General features: G+C 41.6%; 1 protein-coding gene and 1 non-coding gene across 3 annotated transcripts in view; one reads left to right on the forward strand and one right to left on the reverse strand.

Moving 5' to 3' along the window:
* The window catches only part of MYO3A (myosin IIIA), a 124,390-nt gene extending 106,622 nt beyond the window's left edge, over window positions 1-17,768 (reverse strand). For both annotated transcript variants that reach the window (XM_038755712.1, XM_038755711.1), the window contains exons 1-3: window positions 17,675-17,768; window positions 6,418-6,602; window positions 4,570-4,704 (exon numbers count right to left, since the gene is read on the reverse strand). In XM_038755712.1, the coding sequence (XP_038611640.1) occupies window positions 4,570-4,704; window positions 6,418-6,585 (303 nt within the window). In that variant the 5' untranslated portion in view covers window positions 6,586-6,602; window positions 17,675-17,768. The remainder of the gene's footprint in view (window positions 1-4,569; window positions 4,705-6,417; window positions 6,603-17,674) is intronic.
* LOC119936457 lies at window positions 7,955-8,078 on the forward strand. The gene has a single exon (XR_005453782.1). It is a non-coding gene; the product is annotated as a U6atac minor spliceosomal RNA (small nuclear RNA).
* Window positions 17,769-18,772: the final 1,004 nt, after the last annotated feature.

Here is an 18,772-nt window from a genome sequence, read left to right on the forward strand (position 1 = left end):
CAGACAACAAGAAAAATATAATCGGTCGGCTGTAATTGGCTGTATATCCTGAGCAAATATTCCAAATCACAACAGCCTTTGAAGCTGGAGAACAAGGAGGGAAAGACTGGTTTTTCTTGCCTTAGAAATATAAAAGGAGTCCTTCTGTCATTCTACTATTTCAATTGTGGGCTGCCAAGCCCAGCACAATGTGAGGCTATCCCTGGAACAGAGCGCTGCTTTTTTCCCTGTCCATCCTCCCCAAAATGTACATTATTCCTCAGTTTGGCTTTATTTTGCTTCACTTCCCCAAAGGAAATGGTGCCCGCAACTTTCAACCAACTGAAAAGAAGGATAAAAACCTGGCAGGCTGTAATTCAGGCATCATCTTTTGCTATTTTCCTCCATTATGTCTGCTTCTATCTTTTGAGATCTTGGGATGGCTCCTTTTGGAACACAGATTTGAAAACGGAGCAACCAGCAATCCAGAGCACTCCAGAGAAGTTTATATACCATGAAACCCCAAAGATAACTTTCACATACCACATAAAGCGCAATGACTTGAGCTGTATTTATGAGAGGATTTATGAGTATTTCCTAAGTTTTCTGAAGGGAGATACCACTAGAATTGGAAACAAAGGGCTAATTTCATTATTAGATGAATGAATCCAGGCTGAATCAGAGCATAATGGATCACTGGATGCTGTAGAGAGTTTCTTTGGGGAAAAAAAAGGCAAAAAGGCTAAGACTTTGGGAATAAAGTCCCTTCAGCAGGGAACCCCAAGAAGCACTACTGCTGCCTCCTCCCTCCCCCATCCAGAAAGGTGACTTTCATCCAAGGTTTGCTGGTTTCAACTGCTCAGTTCACTGTATAAGAAAATTCTGTAGGTTTGGAAAATATTCCTTTACAGATTCTTCAACTCCTTCTCCACCCCTGGACATTGGAAGAAATCCACTAAATGATGCCATTTTGTCTGACTCTGAGACAGTAGCTATTTTCATTCATTCAATTGTATTTATTGAGCACTTACTGTGTGTGGAACACTCTACTAAGCACTTGGGAGAGTATAACAACAATAAACAAACACATTCCTACCAATTGACCAATCAATGGTATTTATTGACTTGACAGCTGTCTACATGTTTTGTTTTGTTGTCTGTCTCCCCCTTCTAGACTGTGAGCCTGTTGTTGGGTAGAGACTGTCTCTATATGTTGCCAACTTGTACTAACCAAGCACTTAGTACAGTGCTATGCACACAGTAAGTGCTCAATACGACTGACTGACTGAATGAATGGGGCACTTACTACGTGCAGAGCACTGTTAAAAGTGCTTGGGAGAATACAACAGAATTAGTTGACATGTTTCCTACCCACAATGAGCTTACAGTCTAGAAGGGTAGACAGATATTAATATGCCAGCATGGAAATTGTGAATTGCAGTGGTTTGGGAGGTTGACCTTGTCTTTCTTCAAGGTGTTAATCCATCTGCTAAAGCCACACACCTTCTCTCACTCTGCTTTTCTCGAGTGGAAGTCAGGATGCTCCTTGCTCCACACTCATCCACTCTCTTACCCTCCTGCCATCTTCTCTCAGACCCACAAACCCATTTGGGAAAATTCAGTGGATTAGAATAGTAGAGTCCAGCCTGAAAGGAGGGCTTGGTTCACATGGAAAGGAAATGTGGAGCTAACTCAACCTGCTTGTCAGATTTGGTTCTGGGATATAGAACCCAAATGGGGTTCTGCTTGGTCTCTCTGGGCTTGAATATGAACTTGACCAGCCATGGGGTCTCAAGTGAGATGTCCCCCTATTCCTGGGTTGACTGAGAAGCTCAGGAAGGTCCTTCAGTGCTGAGGAGAAAACAGGAAGGAAAGGAACAGGGAAAGAAAGCAGAAAGAAAAAAATATCATAAAAAGCAAAAAGTGAAAAAAAATTGAAAAGTGGCAAAGGAAAATGATACCCTCAGAGAGAACAGAAACCATCTCTTGCTCTATCCCTTCATCAATGGGCTGAATTATACACTAAAAAGGTGCATTTTTCAGAGCCACAAAGACAGTCAGTGTTTTCTCATGGCCAGTAACACATTTTCCACTGAAAATGTCACTTAAGGTTCAATTTTACCTCCTTCCCATCCTAGCCTTGTATAATGGTGAACTGCATCCATGGCTCTGAATTGTTTACATGGGTAGGAAGGACTCCTTTGGCTCTTCAGAATTTCCTTTTTGCTTAAAATTTGCCCCTTTTGATCCACTAACCCATTTTTTTCAAAGATAATCATAGCTAGTCACACCTCAAACATAATGAAACCTGCCCAAGCCTGCAAAACACACACACTCTCTCTCTCTCTCTCTATTTTCCAGCAGTCACTGAAGCTGCACCTGCCACACTTGTGCTCACAAAATCAGGTAATTGTGCCTCTAATTACTTGTGCATATTTGTAATTACTCTAATTTCCCCATGCAAATGCCTTTTCCATATATGCCTCTTAGAAGTCTCAGTCTCTCTTTGAACAATGTGCACAGAATGGACAGGCCCCAATGGGTCAGTTTTTTTAAAAGCTATTTTCTTACATTGCCATGCCCACCCTTTTATGTCATTAAGCGAGGCTTCTAATTGGTCACATTAACCAAACAGCTGCAAGCCCCTGCTGATTCATTATACCAAAATGCTGCCTTTCGTTGGCTCCAGTGCTCCCAAGTCATATTAATTTCTCTTTTCTGGCCTTCCAGAGAAACACTACAGTATGAATAAGGTCCTCAAACCTAATTTTAATGAAATCGTTTCAGCAGTTGTCTGAGCAGCGGTAAGCAAAACAAAATAAGGGTTATACAGGGAAGACACAAATCAACACTGCCCTGTACCTCTTATTTAAGCTTGAACAGAATTCCCAAATCTCCACTGACTCAGAAAACTCCCACTGATTTCATGTGCATTAAAATGGTCTAATACTGGAAAAAATTCTTTAGAGGAAAGGAAAATTTGAAGAAAAACCCAGAAAGGATAATTCACCGCAGATTATTTGAATCAACAGGACTGGTACAAAGCATGAAACTCACTTTTCCAAATTGGTGGTATACTGAGATAAATAAAGGGTCTGATTTGGGCTCAAGAGAATTCTATTGTAGATAAAGAGTAAACAAGTAGATGGTATCTTGGTTTCTATTAACGAGGCTGCGCAAAAAGGCCAATTTGCTGAAGCAATTGATTTTTAGGGGCTGCCTTTTCTGGGCCACCATCCTCTCTGGAAGCTGGCTAACCCCCTGCGTGTCTCCTCTGCCCAGACCTGGTCTGAGGCCTCAAAGAGACAGTGTGGCCCTAGGTGGGGCTGGGTGTGGGCTGAGGTAGTATTAAATAAGTTTAGAACTCTGTTCCGCTGCAATAATTCACTCTTCAAACCACTCCTTCACAGATCGATCTCAGGAAGGCTTTGGACTCGGTAACTAAAGCCACAGGGATAAATCTGGGGCTAGGGGAAATCAGGTGACTGAACTGCACTAGTGGGAAGTGCCATTCCTTATATCTTACCACCCCATTAGACAATGTAAAAATGCCAGCTTTCTCAGGGCCAAAGCGTGACCCTTCTGAATACCTCAAAGAATTGTACAGAAACTATGAAATGGTCTGATACAGCAGCACAGCAAGAACAGGCTTCTAAAATGCTTGTTTTGAAAATGTAGTTTGTAGAGAAAGACTACAGGTTCTATTTCCATTTCACATGGCACACTTCAAGTAGGAATTAAAAGGACCAAAATTTGGGCTCTTAACCTTTCTATCTGAAAATGGGAAATAAAGCTAGGCTAGAAACTGCAGACACAATCTAAATTGGAGTATGAACATGCTCTTGTAGAATATTAGCAGGCCACTGAAAAATGGGGAGTCAATGGTAGACAGATGATTTTAGGGCCCCCAAAAAAGACATAAAAGTAATGCCACCAAGGTTAGAAACTGGGGTAAAACACACAATGTACAGGCCTAGACAGGACCTTAAAAATCATTTTTTAGCTCATCTTATGGGCAGAAGAATCAGATGTCAAGTGATCTCTTTAAAAAGACCTCCCAAGAGGGATATTCCACAGTTATTTGCAGACTAAGTAGTGTTACACAACTCTTTCGATATATATTCAATTGCACATTCAATTATTTATTTTTATTACTCTGCAAAATTTTTTTTTTACATTAGCGTGTAAGCTCCTTGTGGGCAGGGAATATGTCACTTGCTTGTTTTGTACATCCTAGGAGCTTAACTCAGTAAAATGCAGCCAGTGGGCACTCAATAGTTGCTACTTATACTCTCTTACAAGAAAAGCCTCCTATTTCAGTTTAAAAACCATTTCTTCGTACCTTGTGTTATCTTCCTAAAACATAGCTCAGTACACATCTCCCTTCTCCAAAACCCTTCAATGGTTACCCATCACCCTCTGTGTTAAACACGGAGGGCAGAAAGGGGCTGGGGTGTGTTCACGAACCTTGAAAAGAAAGCTATCATGTTCAATGCTCTGCGCTAAGACCTTAATAAATACCACTGGCTGATTGAATTCCCCTTCATACTAAAACCCCCATGTGCATCTGAATGATGATGAAATCCCTACCTCAAGAACCAACCACAGCTGGTCACCATTCTTCTTGTCCTTCTTGAAGTACATCCCGTAGAACTTGACTACATTAGGATGGTCAGAAAGGCCTTTCAAGATGTTATACTCGGCTTCAATTTCTTCATCGATATCCTGATATAAATTGTTTTGGGGGAAAAAGAACACTGCGGAATAATGAATGTGTTACCTTGAACCAACTCTAGGCCTTAATGCAATACTCAGCACATAATAAGTACTTGATAAACACCATGACTATTATGAGGAGAAAGAAAAGGTGTTTTTCAGACTATCAAACAAATAGCTCTAATTAGTACAGGTGGTTTTGAGCCAAAGGAAGAGCTATAATTAGGGGGTTAAACTCCTACTACCAACACTATGCAATAAAGTTTATTTTTATATTTTTAAGAGATAAAAAGTGTCTTTCAACCAGAATAAATACTCCTGGGTCTCTTAAATAGCCCTGATGCTTTGTTGTGCCAAATATTCCCTCAAAAGAGAAAGAAATTGTTATTCTCTTTAAAAGTCTGAATTTATTTAGCACGCTCCTTTGCACTAGAAGAATGAGGCTGGCATTTTATCATTTCACAATTCTAGATGCTTTGGCACCGCTTTTACAACTTTAATGTGTACTTAACCTTTAAAATGTAGGTCACATATTTACAGATATTGCAATTCTGTCCTATATACAATGGAAGGTTGCAGTAGGTATTGGAAAATGGAACTGAGAATTTTAAGAATGGGGAAAGTGGAATACTATTTTTCAGTCTCAAATTATTCCAAAATGTTAAGGCTTGAGTAGTTCAACTCACTTAAGTTTTAGCAATAATATCATTTCACCAACAGCATCACATGAGAAGATTACATGTGTTAAATTACATCTGATTATTTTGCACGTTAGTGTATTTCTGGTGCACGCACACTACTTGTAAAGTTAAACCTATTTTATATGTATCCTAAACTAGAAGCTGAAAAAAATAAACCTGAAAAAACTCCTGTTCTTGCTGAGAAAACACCCCTCAAATTTGGTGACTATTAAAATATGTATTTTTTCCCAGCACTCAAGAGAAGCATAGATCACCATGGACAAAGAGTAATACCAGGGCAGTCACAGAGCAAAGACTTCTTCCTCATAGAAACAGCTCCTGTGTAAACTGCCTGGATGCATTTAAATGATTTCATTAAGATTGTAGTCCCTTGGTTATAAATCATGCTTTATTTGAAAAGTGACAGGATGGACGAAGAGGGAAAAAAAAACCATGAGGCCATCGAATGAGAGCTTTTCCATATAAACTGATCCACTTGAATATCCCAGAATCTTGTTTCCTAACTGAGTTTTGCTCCTTATATTTAGGCGAGGATTCTAGATTCTAGAGCCTGAGGAAAGGCCCTGTTATAGAATAATGGGTGAAGGTTTGGGGGCCAAGGTAGCTATGCCAGTAACTACAACAGTGTTGGTGGGGACTATGGGGGCTCCCGCAGGCAACAGGACAAGGAAACTTGGGAGAAAAGAGGCAGGGGGCTGAGGAGAGACCTGGCATCTGTTTTCCAGTGTTCCCCATGGGCAGCTCTCCTGATGGCTCTCCCCAGCTCTGGGTGCTGACTGGCCAAAATCCATGTCACCAGAGAAGATAGTTTCTTAGAAATCTTAGAATTGTTCACCCACTGATGAGCTCTTGAGGGTTGAAAATTCAAAAGAAACCTACAGAGGAGACTTTTCCCTTCCCATATTGTTTTTTTCACTAAATCCATTTAGGTGGAGCCTGAAATTGTCTGTGTGCCAATTACAAACTACACTACAATTCAATATTCCAATAAAGAAAAGCAATTAGAAAACAGGTGGCTTACATGAACTGGATCCAGGATTTTGACTGCGGCTCTTTGGCCATTTTTCTTGTTCAACACTTTAAAAACTTTGCCGTAAGTTCCTTTGCCGATGGTTTCAATTATCTCCCATGTGTCAGAAGGATCCGGAAAACTATCAAAGATAATCGTTTTCCCAGTTACTGGAAGCATGGCACCGGTTTAACCTCCTGGAAAAAAAGATAAAAGTTCAATATCCCATATATATCAGCATTTGATTTCAGCTACAAGTTGCAAGATTAAATGTCATATAAACTCCTGAGGAAAAAAGAGCAGTGTACTTGATTTTATTTATCCACTGAGATATGAGCAATTACACCTAAAAGAAATTCACTGCCAGGACTTTTCTAGAGAGCAGGACTTCAGTTTAATGTGGTTCTAGAAGCCTCGCTTCAACTCACAGCCCCACAGGAATCAGAAAGCACAGGCCACCCCAGGAAAATTTCTTTCAGTTCAGCCGTTCTTATTAATTTGGATCTGCAACAAGGAGAAAAATCAATCAATTAATGGTATTTATTTAGTGCAAACTGTGGACAGAGCACTATACTAAATGCTTGGGATGGTACAATCAAACAGAGTTGGTAGATGCAATCCCTGCCCACAAGAAGCTAGCAGGATACAGTCCCAAACACAATAGCTTAGGATCCTATCCTGCTCTTTCAGGTTTAAGTAAACATTGTTCTGTGAAATGGTGGTGAACACAATCTGGATAAAAGGCTAATCCAATGCACCTTAAAATCACTGATGCGATTGATAAAATGCATCAGCGCCCCAAGATTCTGACCTTTAAGCATTAAATGCATTACACTGAGAAGCTGCATGGCCTAGTAGAAAGAGCATGGGAGTGGGGGTCAGAGGACCTGGGTTCTAATCTTGCCTCCATCACTTGTCTGCTGTGTGATCTTAAGCAAGTCACTAAAATTTTCTGTTTCATTTACCTCATCTGTAAAATGACGATTAAGACTGTGAGCCCCATGTGGGACATGGACTTTGTCCAACCTGATCTACCCCAGTGCTTAGTACAGTGTCTGGAACATAGTATGCACTTAAATACCATTAAAAAAATGCACGGCTGTATCATAAAGAAGAGGGATTTAGCAATAATCATGGACTTTATTTGAAGGTGGACATAGGATAACCACTATTTCAGTCTTTCAGTGAGTGCTTCCTTCAACCATTCAAGGCAAATGTAGGATAAAAAGGCAATATTAAATCTCCATGAGAGGCTCTGCTTTACTATTTTAGGGGTGGAGCTAAGGCTGGGGGAATCATACCCTACACTTAAGCCCAAAAGAGTATGTAACATAACTGGACAGAAAGTCAGATGCTTAAGAGGCACAATTAGATGCTTAGGAGGCACAAAAACTCCTTCAGTGGTTTGAGGCGTATATATTCATTTAATGGGTGTGTATGAATGGAGAGGAAGAGAGGAGAAAGAGATCACGCTAGGCTTTGTATTCACAGATGACACTTTTGAAATTTACCCATGTGGGTACTATTTACCCTAGATTCTTAAAAGTGAATGCGCATGAAAGGAGAGAAGGTTAGCACCCTTGAGAAGGATGGAAGAGGTCCTAGTGGTCTTTACAACACTTATGTGGTTAAGGCATTGCCACCTACTTCATGGCATCTAACCAAGTTTTTCTATTGATGCTTGTCTACTTGTTTTGTTTTGTTGTCTGTCTTCCCCCTTCTAGACTGTGAGCCCGTTGTTGGGTAGGGATTGTCTCTATCTGTTGCCAAATTGTATTTTACTAGCACTTAGTACAGTGCCATGCACACAGTTAGAGCTCGAATGAATGAATGAATCTTCCAGGTCATTCTCACTTACCTGTGCCTATGTGGATAGGAGGGGTTGGCTGCATGGGTTATCCTAGAGTGGCATTAAGATAAAGGCAGTCAGCAACAGATGCCCTATTAGACAACAAGCCAGAGAGGTGGAGAACAGGTCATCCATAGGACAATAAAGCAGGAAGTGGGAGAGAGGCAGGGTACCTGAAAATCAAGTTATGCATTGCCTGGAAAGGTGAAATGGCCTGTTCAGGTAGAGCTTTCACTAGGTAGAGTCTGGTATTAAATTGATCACAAGATCATGTAGAAATCCAGGTCAGAACTGGTTTCAAGGTTTCCCTTTTACAATATGTTCTCTCCAGAGATTGCTGTCCCTTTACAAAAATCTCACAAGAGAATGAAGGTAGATAATGGGCAAATTAGCTGCATCAGGTACAAAGCCAGGCAGTTTTTGAAGCAATTCTCATGATTATCACTCCGCAATTGCAGTCTCTCTAGCCAGAGGTGATGTTCTGACGCAGATTGCCAGTAAGCCATTCAAATATCACTGCAAATGGAGATCTTTCTCTGCTACTCCCGAATAACACTTCATTTTTTGGTCTACCCTTCTGGATGACTAAGCTACTCCCTAGCGGAGTGTAATGGGTTTAGGTAGGTGCAATACACTTCGCTCATCTCCAGGGAAGTTATAATTGCTGAGGGTACGTGAGGGAGTCACTTGTTGAGAATGATGGCCCCAGAACTGAAAACCCATGCAGCTGAATCGAACATTGTTTGCATGACATGGTTTGCAAGACAATTCTTGAGCTCTCTTGTCCCTTCCACGGATGTTCCCAAGAGGGCATGGAGTGTAAGCCCGTTGTTGGGTAGGGACCGTCTCTATATGTTGCCGATTTGTATTTCCCAAGTGCTTAGTACAGTGCTCTGCACACAGTAAGCGCTCAATAAATTCAATAAATTGAATGAGTGAATGAGTGCAGCAAGCGAGTTTGTGGAAAAGGGAACAAAACATTGTGAAGTACATTCAAAGTAGTAATAACAGTATTTATTAAGTGATAACGATATGCAGAGCATTGTACTAAAAGCTGGGAAATAATGTACAAGTGGGAATTGGACAGGGTCCCTGGCTCTCGGTGGGCTTCTAAGAGTTAAACAGTGGTCCCCCAAAGTGTTTATTAGTGGGGAGATATTTAAGAGACAAGGAAGAGTTTGGCTTTGAACACTTTTCCTGAACCAACCATATTTCATGATTGACATTGACTGGCAGAGGACCTAAAAGTTGAATCCCATCAAAAATCATTTACTGCACATCAACTGTGCAAAGGGCACATAGATCCACATAAAGCTATGAGTCAAACTTCTCCTTTGCCTAGAAACCTTCCTGGAGGCACTATCTTTTTTATGGATCAAGACTAAACACAAGTGACAGAAGAGTGCAAACTCTACAAGCTAGGTCATGTAAAGGAAGGCTATATTTCAGTCCAGATCAGCCTTTGTATCTGCCCCTCTTTATAACTTTGAGCTCCTGAGAAGCTTGAACTTTGTAGTAGTACCTAGAGTCAAATCCCATTAAAGACAAACCTATATAGGAAGTGGTGTTCTGAAACTTAGGTTCTTCGCCGTGAACGGATGTTCTCCACAAATCACAGCAGGAAAAGTTCATCTGTTTCCACATTTTATCACCCTAGAAATTAGAATACTACAGTCAAGCTGGACTTTGTCGGGTAATAGGACTGTACAGTTTCATTTGAAATTAAGTTCTGTTATAATGGGTTATGGTGGTTTCAAAAAGTGTTGGCTCTTACATACTTCAATTGGATTGATTGGATCAATCAATCAGTGGTGTTTACTGGTGCTTACTCTGTGCAGAGCGCTGTACTAAGAGCTTGGGAGAGGATGACTCCATTAGTATCCTGTCACTCTTCTAGAGAGTAGCCAGAGTTAGCTCCAGAAAGCTTTCAGAAGCAGCAGCGTTTTCAGGGGAGGGGGAACTGGCTGATTTGGATTCCCATGACTGTGATTCACCCTCTTTTCTACCTCTCATCATTGCCATAATGATTCAGATTATCCAGGGCTGCCTAGTTAGCTCATCATGTGCTGTCAATGCTTCAGCTCCAAACTCTATTTCCAGCAGCCTCTGGATCTCTCCAGCTACTCTCCCTACTATCTAGTAGCCTCCTTAGTTACTGCCACCACTGCCCACAGTCACTGGATGGGATCACGCACTGCTTAAAAGAAAAATCTGACAAAATTTTGCCCTTTGTTCTAATGTTTCCCCACCACTGGAACATTCCTACTCCTGAAAACTACAAATGCCCCAAAAGGAATTCCCAATGAATTCAAATATTTCAAAGGTATAAAAGTGAAGCAGATCAAATACTCTTCAAAAAGTAGCTCATTTCTTGCCACGAGCATGTGGATTACTGCCATTTACTTCTGCATTATAAGAGTAGCTTAGAGCTATGGTAAGTTGTCCCATTGTTAGCTAAACGTTTGGTACCCTCTGTTCTCCTTGAGGGCTAAGGCACTTCCTGTCTTTCCTCTATTTGGACACCAGAGTTCCACTTACTCTAGGACCTTATTTTGTGGAATTTCAGAAGCTGGATAAACCTCTAAAAGATTAACAAGTGCATAACCTGAAAAATAGCCCTTCTTGGGTCTTTCATTTGGCACCTGCCCTAGCCATCATTTTCAAATATGAAAATTGAACACAAGGCAATTATACCTTCATAAATGAACATGAATACATATAGCTCCAATGCGACACAAACATCTATCAAGCTAATAGAAGACATTTTACAAATATACCCAGAGAGGGTCATTGTTCAATGAAAGTGAAATAATTGGTTATTTTTAAGTTATGGTCTGTCACCGAATCAAGTAGCTGACCTTAATGCATATCAAGTAGTACATGGCTGCAATCTGTATATTCTCCAAAAAATGGGATTTTTGTCTTTTAAATGCCCTTAACAAGGGCGGAAGAAATAGGGAATGATTTTGAATTGAAGTTGAAGTGATGTGCTTCAGAATACAGAATTTTCTGAATGGTTTTAGGCTTATGTCACTAAGGAAGGATCAATCAATCAATCACATTTGGGAGCTTACTGTGTGCCCAGCAATGTACTATGCGCTTGGGAGAGTACAATATAACAGAGTTGGAAGACACATTCCCTGCCCACAGGGAGCTTACAGTAAAGAGGGAGGTTACAGAATCTTGGTTCCTGAAAATAAAATGTATAACAATTTGTCTGTCTTGAAGTCCATCCCGGAAGCAGAGGAATGGTCCAGATGACTTCTGGAGTTCTCTGTGATTTTGTGATTAAGAGGTCCTCTCCTAAAGCTCTGAGGAGACACTGAAACATTCACACCACCAGGCCTAAAATGGTCACATGCAACCCAAAGGTGCTCCACGTCTTTGGGGTCAAACAGAAGTTTAAGATTTTGAAAGGATTTTATTTCCACTCAGCCCTCAAAATCTACATATAATCTGTCCCACTTTGTCCCTCCTCGCCTAAATTCCCAGGCACTCACCAGGCAGCTCATTAGACAGTAATCTCATCAGACTGAAAAACCTTCATTAGAACTGTAAATTCCTTGATGGCAGGAATTTATTTCTACTGTATATTCCCCAAGTCTCCAATACAGTGTACTCAATAGGGGTTCCAAAAACGTTGCTGCTTAAGTAGATAAATACTTTTATTATTCATTAACTTTAGTGGGATGTCAGGCCTAAAAAAAGGCTTCTGAGGTGTAGATTTGAATGTCTATGGGCAACTTGCCCTATTAGATGGTCGACCCCAGGGCATTTATCATCCCAGGGTAAATTACAGTTCTTTACAAATGCTGCTGACAGACTCCTCAGGATGATTAGGCAACTCACAGAAGCCAAGTGAATGTGCTACAAGAGTGAATCCAAACCCTCAGAATACAGGAGTGTCCTTCATGCGTACACCTATTTAATAAGGGTGGTGCCCAGAAATCATGAATTAATGTGTTAATATACAGATAGTCATTGGGAGGATAAACCTATCCAACAAAAGTGGTTTTTTTTTTCAGTTAAACCACAAACAAGGAAACAGAACATATTTGATTAATTAAAAAGAAGCTTTAATGGGAGATGTTAGGCTAGGAGATCAAGTGAGGATGTAATACTCCCCGGAGATAGTTAAAAAGAATCCATCCAGTTCTCTGGAATAGATTAGACCCATGCAGCTCTTGAAGAACTGTACAGTTCCTTTCCCACTCTATGATTATCTAAGCAATACATGAGCTCTCTAAAACAGTCTCCATTTGAAGTCAAATGACATTAAGTGGGGTCTCTGCTTTAAAAAGGTAAAGATTTTAGAGATGGAGAAAGGGCAATAATTATTCTTTCAGAGTGCAGCATAGACCAATCAAAATCAGTCAGACTTCTAACCGTGCCTGTGACCTTTGACAAATTAACAACCTTATGATCTCAGCTTCTCTCTGTAAATGGAATTACTAACACTTCTGACCACTCTCCTTTTCCCTCCAGGAACGCAGAGAGATAAAACCCTCTCTTTCTTTGGGAATACAGGCTCCAAATAATACAAAATACTACCAGGGGGTCACTGACCACACCAACTTTGGTTTTCAGAAGAAGTGGAGTCAGGAAGAACTGTCCAAATCTGTTCCTACTATGAAATAGAAAGACTTGCTGAGCAAGTTACTTCAGTTTCTCTTAAAAGAAACAACAGTAAAATACCCACACTTTAGAAGCGTTGCCAGGAGGATTGGCAAGGTAGTAAAAACCTGTTCCAACCATATCTCCCACCTCCTCAAAAACCTCCAATGATTGCTCATCCACCTTCGTATCAAAAAGGAATTCCTTTCCATCAGCATACTGACACTCAATCAGCTCTCCCTTTCCTACCTTACACCTTGTTGATGTCCTATTACAACTCAACCCACATACTTCACTCCTCTAATGCTACTTCACTCCTCTAATGCTAACCTGCTCTGTACCTTGATGTAGACTATTACACCACAATCCACTTGCCTACGTCCTCCCTCCAGCCGGGAACTCCCTCCCCTTCATATCTGACAGACTACTCTCCAAAATCTTCCAAAAATCACATCTCCTCTAGGAGGTTTCTTCCCTGATTCCCTCATTTCTCCTACCACCCTTCCGCCTCCATCATCTGTTCACTTCGATTTGCCCCTTCAATTCACCCCACCCTCAGCCCCACAGCACATATGTACAAATTTACACTTTGTCATTTCCCCTATCTATAATTTATTTTAATGTCTGTCTCCCCATCTAGACTACAAGTTACTTGTGGGCAGGGATCAAGTCTACCAACTCTAGTGTAGTATAGTGCTTTGCACACAGTAAGGACTAAATAAATAGCATTGATTGCTAGATAAAAAGAATTATACTGTGACATCGTTGCAGAGCTGACTGTCACAGTGGAATTAGTGAGAATCTAGCTCTGTGTATGCAAAAACACTTTTTTGGGAATTACGTTCTTAATGATTACTACTCATTTTTATATCCCATGCCCGTCACTTTCAACTAGTTGCAATTATTTTTGGGAATTTTAGATCAATATACATGTTACAATGATTTTCTATTTGAGAGTCAAGTACTTTTCTATCAACTCTAAGCGATTTGGTGTTTTTTTTTCCCAAGAGGTAGTTTTGAAAGAACATGCTGGAAATTGAAGCTATATGCTTTCTAGCTTAACAAAGGTTATCAAAGCGGTAGAATACTGGCCTCCATGTCAATATCTGCAATTAACTGGTGTTAGAAATTAGCCAATTGGGGCCTTTCCTTTTTCTCTCCAGGCAAACCCAAAACGAGGGATGGATGAGATGGGCCTCTACAGGGCTCGATACGGCAGTTTGGAGGAAGACTGAGTTAGCTTTGAAAGTTTCAGCATCTCTTAATTTTTTCCTTCTTTGAAACTATTCAATAATACCACAAAAGTCCATATAATTTGAATAACCTCCCTCTATCTGTATTGAGCACTTACCAAGATAGATGCAAGATAATAGATCAGAAACAGCCCTAGTACAATAAAAAGTCAATATTGAGGTGACTAAATTTTGGTGCCTTTTATTGTACTAGGACTGTTTCTGATCTGATTATCTTGCATCTACTCCAGTGCTTAACACACTAGTTAGTACATAGTATCTTTAGAGGTTTCTGAAATATATATCATATAGCAAGATTTAAAAAGCATTAAATAATATAGACTTTGAACCTAACCCCTGATTTTTTACCTATAGCAAGATTTAAAAAGCATTAAAGAATATAGACTTTGAACCTAACCCCTGATTTTTTACCCACCACCAAGAAATCAAAATAGCTATGTGGATTAGCATAAGGAATAAAGGCAATTAGAAGTTTCTCCTACCATTTGTATAGCCTGGTCTCAATTTACATTAATACCTTACTTTAAGGTAGCTGCGTACCTATAAACCAAAGGAAACATGATAATTCCCAAATCCAAAGAGAACTCTCTCATCTTCTGCATCAAGGCTGGAGTGGAACGCTTGTTTTGGAGGCTTTTTAATCATTCATTCAAGGTCCTTTTGTTTGTAGCCCATTCAGATAAAACCTCAGGACCCGAAGGAACAAGGTAGTCGGAGTTTTCCAAGAATGTGGAGCAAAGGCTCTAGAAATAAATTTTAAAAGTCCAAGGAATAATTGTGATGGCCTTGCTCACTACTAAAGGTCAAGGGCCAGAGAGCGAAGGCCTCCCCAACCCTTATTTATTCATTCATTCATTCATACAATTCAACTCAATCATATTTATTGAGTGCTTACTGTGTTCAAAGCACTGTACTATAACAAGTGACACATTCCTGCCCACAGAGAGTTCACAGTCTAGAGGGGGAGACAGACATTAATAGAAATAAATAAATGGATACATAAATAACTTTACAGATATATACAGATGTGCTGTGGGGATGGGAAGGAGGATGAATGAAGGAGCAAGTAAGAGTGGCACAGAAAGGAGTGGGAGAAGAGGAAAGGTGGGCTTAGTCAGGGAAGGCTTCTTGGAGGAGATGGGCCTTCAGGAAGGTTTTGAAGTGGGGGAGAGTAATTATCCACCTGACATGATATACCCTAAACCTCAATGCCTCTCGGACCTTTCCCAAACTGCGGGGTAGAACGTGTAGTTTAGTGGCTACAGCCCGGCCCTGGGAGTCAGAAGGTTGCGGGTTCAGCACTTAGAACAGTGCTTGGCACATAGTAAGTGCTTAATAAATGCCATTATAATTATTATTATTCTAATCCCGACTGTGCCACTTCTCTGCTGTAATAATAATAATAATGGCATTTATTAAGCGCTTACTATGTGCCACGTACTGTCCTAAGCACTGGGAGGAAGATAGAAGGTAATCAAGGTTGTCCCACGTGGGGCTCACAGTCTTAATCCCCATTTTCCAAATGAGGTAACTGAGGCCCAGAGAAGTTAAATGACTTGCCCAAAGTCACACAGTTGACAAGTGGCGGAGTCGGGATTAGAACCCATGACCTCCGACTACCAAGGCCGTGTTCTTTCCACTGAGCCACGAGGTGCTTAGCATCATCATCAATCGTATTTATTGAGCGCTTACTGTGTGCAGAACACTGTACTAAGCGCTTGGGAAGTACAAGTTGGCAACATATAGAGACGGTCCCTACCCAACAGTGGGCTCACAGTCTAGAAGGGGGAGACAGAGAACAAAACAAAACATATTCACAAAATAAAAGATGCTTTGCACATAGTAAGTGCTTAACAAATGCCCTTATTATTAGTATTCATTCATTCAATTGTATTTATTGAGAGCTTACTGTGTGCAGAGCACTGTACTGAGAGCTTGTAGAGTACCACTGAGCCATGAAGTGCTTAACAACAGTGCTTCATTCATTCATTCACTCAATCGTATTTATTGAGCGCTTACAGTGTGCAGAGCACTGTACTAAGCGCTTGGGAAGTACAAGTTGGCAACATGTAGAGAAGGTCCCTACCCAACAGTGGGCTCAATCAATCAATCAATCATATTTACTGAGCGTTTACTGTGTGCAGTGCACTGTACTAAGCGCTTGGGATGTACAAGTTGGCAACATATAGAGACAGTCCCTACCCAACAGTGGGCTCACAGTCCAAGCTTCAGCGCTTAGAACAGTGCTTTGCACATAGTAAGGGCTGAGCCCACTGTTGGGTAGGGACTGTCTCTATATGTTGCCAACTAGTACTTCCCAAGCGCTTAGTACGGTGCTCAGCACACAGTAGGCACTCAATAAATACGCCTGATTGATAGTAAGGGCTGAGCCCACTGTTGGGTAGGGACTGTCGCTATATGTTGCCAACTTGTACTTCCCAAGCGCTTAGTACAGTGCTCTGCACACAGTAAGCGCTCAATAAATACGATTGATTGATTGATTGATTGATAGTAAGGGCTGAGCCCACTGTTGGGTAGGGACTGTCTCTATATGTTGCCAACTTGTACTTCCCAAGCGCTTAGTACGGTGCTCTGCACACAGTAAGCGCTCAATAAATACGATTGATTGATTGATAGTAAGGGCTGAGCCCACTGTTGGGTAGGGACTGTCGCTATATGTTGCCAACTTGTACTTCCCAAGCGCTTAGTACAGTGCTCTGCACACAGTAAGCGCTCAATAAATACGATTGATTGATTGATTGATTGATAGTAAGGGCTGAGCCCACTGTTGGGTAGGGACTGTCTCTATATGTTGCCAACTTGTACTTCCCAAGCGCTTAGTACGGTGCTCTGCACACAGTAAGCGCTCAATAAATACGATTGATTGATTGATAGTAAGGGCTGAGCCCACTGTTGGGTAGGGACTGTCTCTATATGTTACCAACTTGTACTTCCCAAGCGCTTAGTACGGTGCTCTGCACACAGTAAGCGCTCAATAAATACGATTGATTGATTGATAGTAAGGGCTGAGCCCACTGTTGGGTAGGGACTGTCGCTATATGTTGCCAACTTGTACTTCCCAAGCGCTAAGTACAGTGCTCTGCACACAGTAGGCACTCAACAAATACGATTGATTGATAGTAAGGGCTGAGCCCACTGTTGGGTAGGGACCGTCTCTATATGTTACCAACTTGTACTTCCCAAGCGCTTAGTACGGTGCTCTGCACACAGTAAGCGCTCAATAAATACGATTGATTGATTAATAAATGCCATCATCATTATCATTATTATCATCATCATCATCAATCGTATTTATTGAGCGCTTACTATGTGCACAGCACTGTACTAAGCGCTTGGGAAGTCCAAATTGGCAACATCTAGAGACAGTCCCTACCCAACAGTGGGCTCACAGTCTAAACGGGGGAGACAGAGAACAAAACCAAACATACTAACAAAATAAAATAAATAGAATAGATATGTACAAGTAAAATAAATAAATAGAGTAATAAATAGAGTAATTATTATTAAGTACCATAAATATTATAATTATTACCTCCACTGGGCCCTGTGACAGGCCTCCTCCTGAAGCTCCCCGCCCAGGCCTATGAGGCAGGGCGCCCCGACTCACCCGCCGGGGGCTCCCGAACAGACCCGAACAGTTCCGAACACTTCCGAAAACTTCCGAACGGCCTCGGGTAGGACTCGGCAGCGGTCGCGGGACGGGCGCGAGGCCCGAGGGGGCGTGGCCTGAGGGGGCGTGGCCTGAGGGCGAGAGTGGGCGGGGCGGATCGGGAGGAAAACCCGGAGCGGATCTCGCCCGGCCGCTGGCCCCCGAGCGTCTTTCGGAGCGGGGCACCGCGGCGGGAGGAGGAGGAGCCGTGGCCACCGCCTCTGTCCGCGCTCCGGGTATTCGCTCCAACCGGCCGCTCCGCACGCGGCGCCCGCGCGAGAAAGGGCGGGGCGGAGCGCGCGAGGCCGTTCCATTCATTCATTCATTCATCCGAGTGTATTTATTGAGCGCTTACTGGCACTGTACTAAACGCTTGGGAAGTACAAGTTGGCAACATACAGAGACGGTCCCTACCCAACAGTGGGCTCACGGTCTAGAAGGGGGGAGACAGACGACAGAACAAAACAAAACCTGTCAAAAAAAATAAAATAAATAAAATAAATATGTACAAATAAAATAAATAAATAAATAGAGTAATAAATACGTACAAACATCTATACAGGTGCTGTGGGGAGGGGAAGGAGGTAGGGCGGGGGGGAGAAAGGAGGGGGCTCATTTCCAGCAGGTCACCCCCTGAGGCAGCCTGATGTGTGACCTTGGGCAAGTCGTTTCATTCATTCATTCATTCATTCATTCATTCATTCATTCAATCCTATTTATTGAGCGCTTACTGTGTGCAGAGCACTGTACTAAGCGCTTAGGAGGTACAAGTTGGCAACATATAGAGACGGTCCTTACCCAACAGCGGGCTCACAGCCTAGAAGGGGGAGACAGGGAACAAAACAAAACATACCAAAAAAATAAAATAAATAGAATAATCAATCAATCAATCGTGTTTATTGAGCGCTTACTGCGTGCAGAGCACTGGACTAAGCGCTTGGGAAGTACAAATTGGCAACATACAGAGACAGTCCCTACCCA

The sequence above is a fragment of the Tachyglossus aculeatus genome, chromosome 13, assembly GCF_015852505.1.
Source record: "Tachyglossus aculeatus isolate mTacAcu1 chromosome 13, mTacAcu1.pri, whole genome shotgun sequence".
NCBI lineage: Eukaryota > Metazoa > Chordata > Mammalia > Monotremata > Tachyglossidae > Tachyglossus > Tachyglossus aculeatus.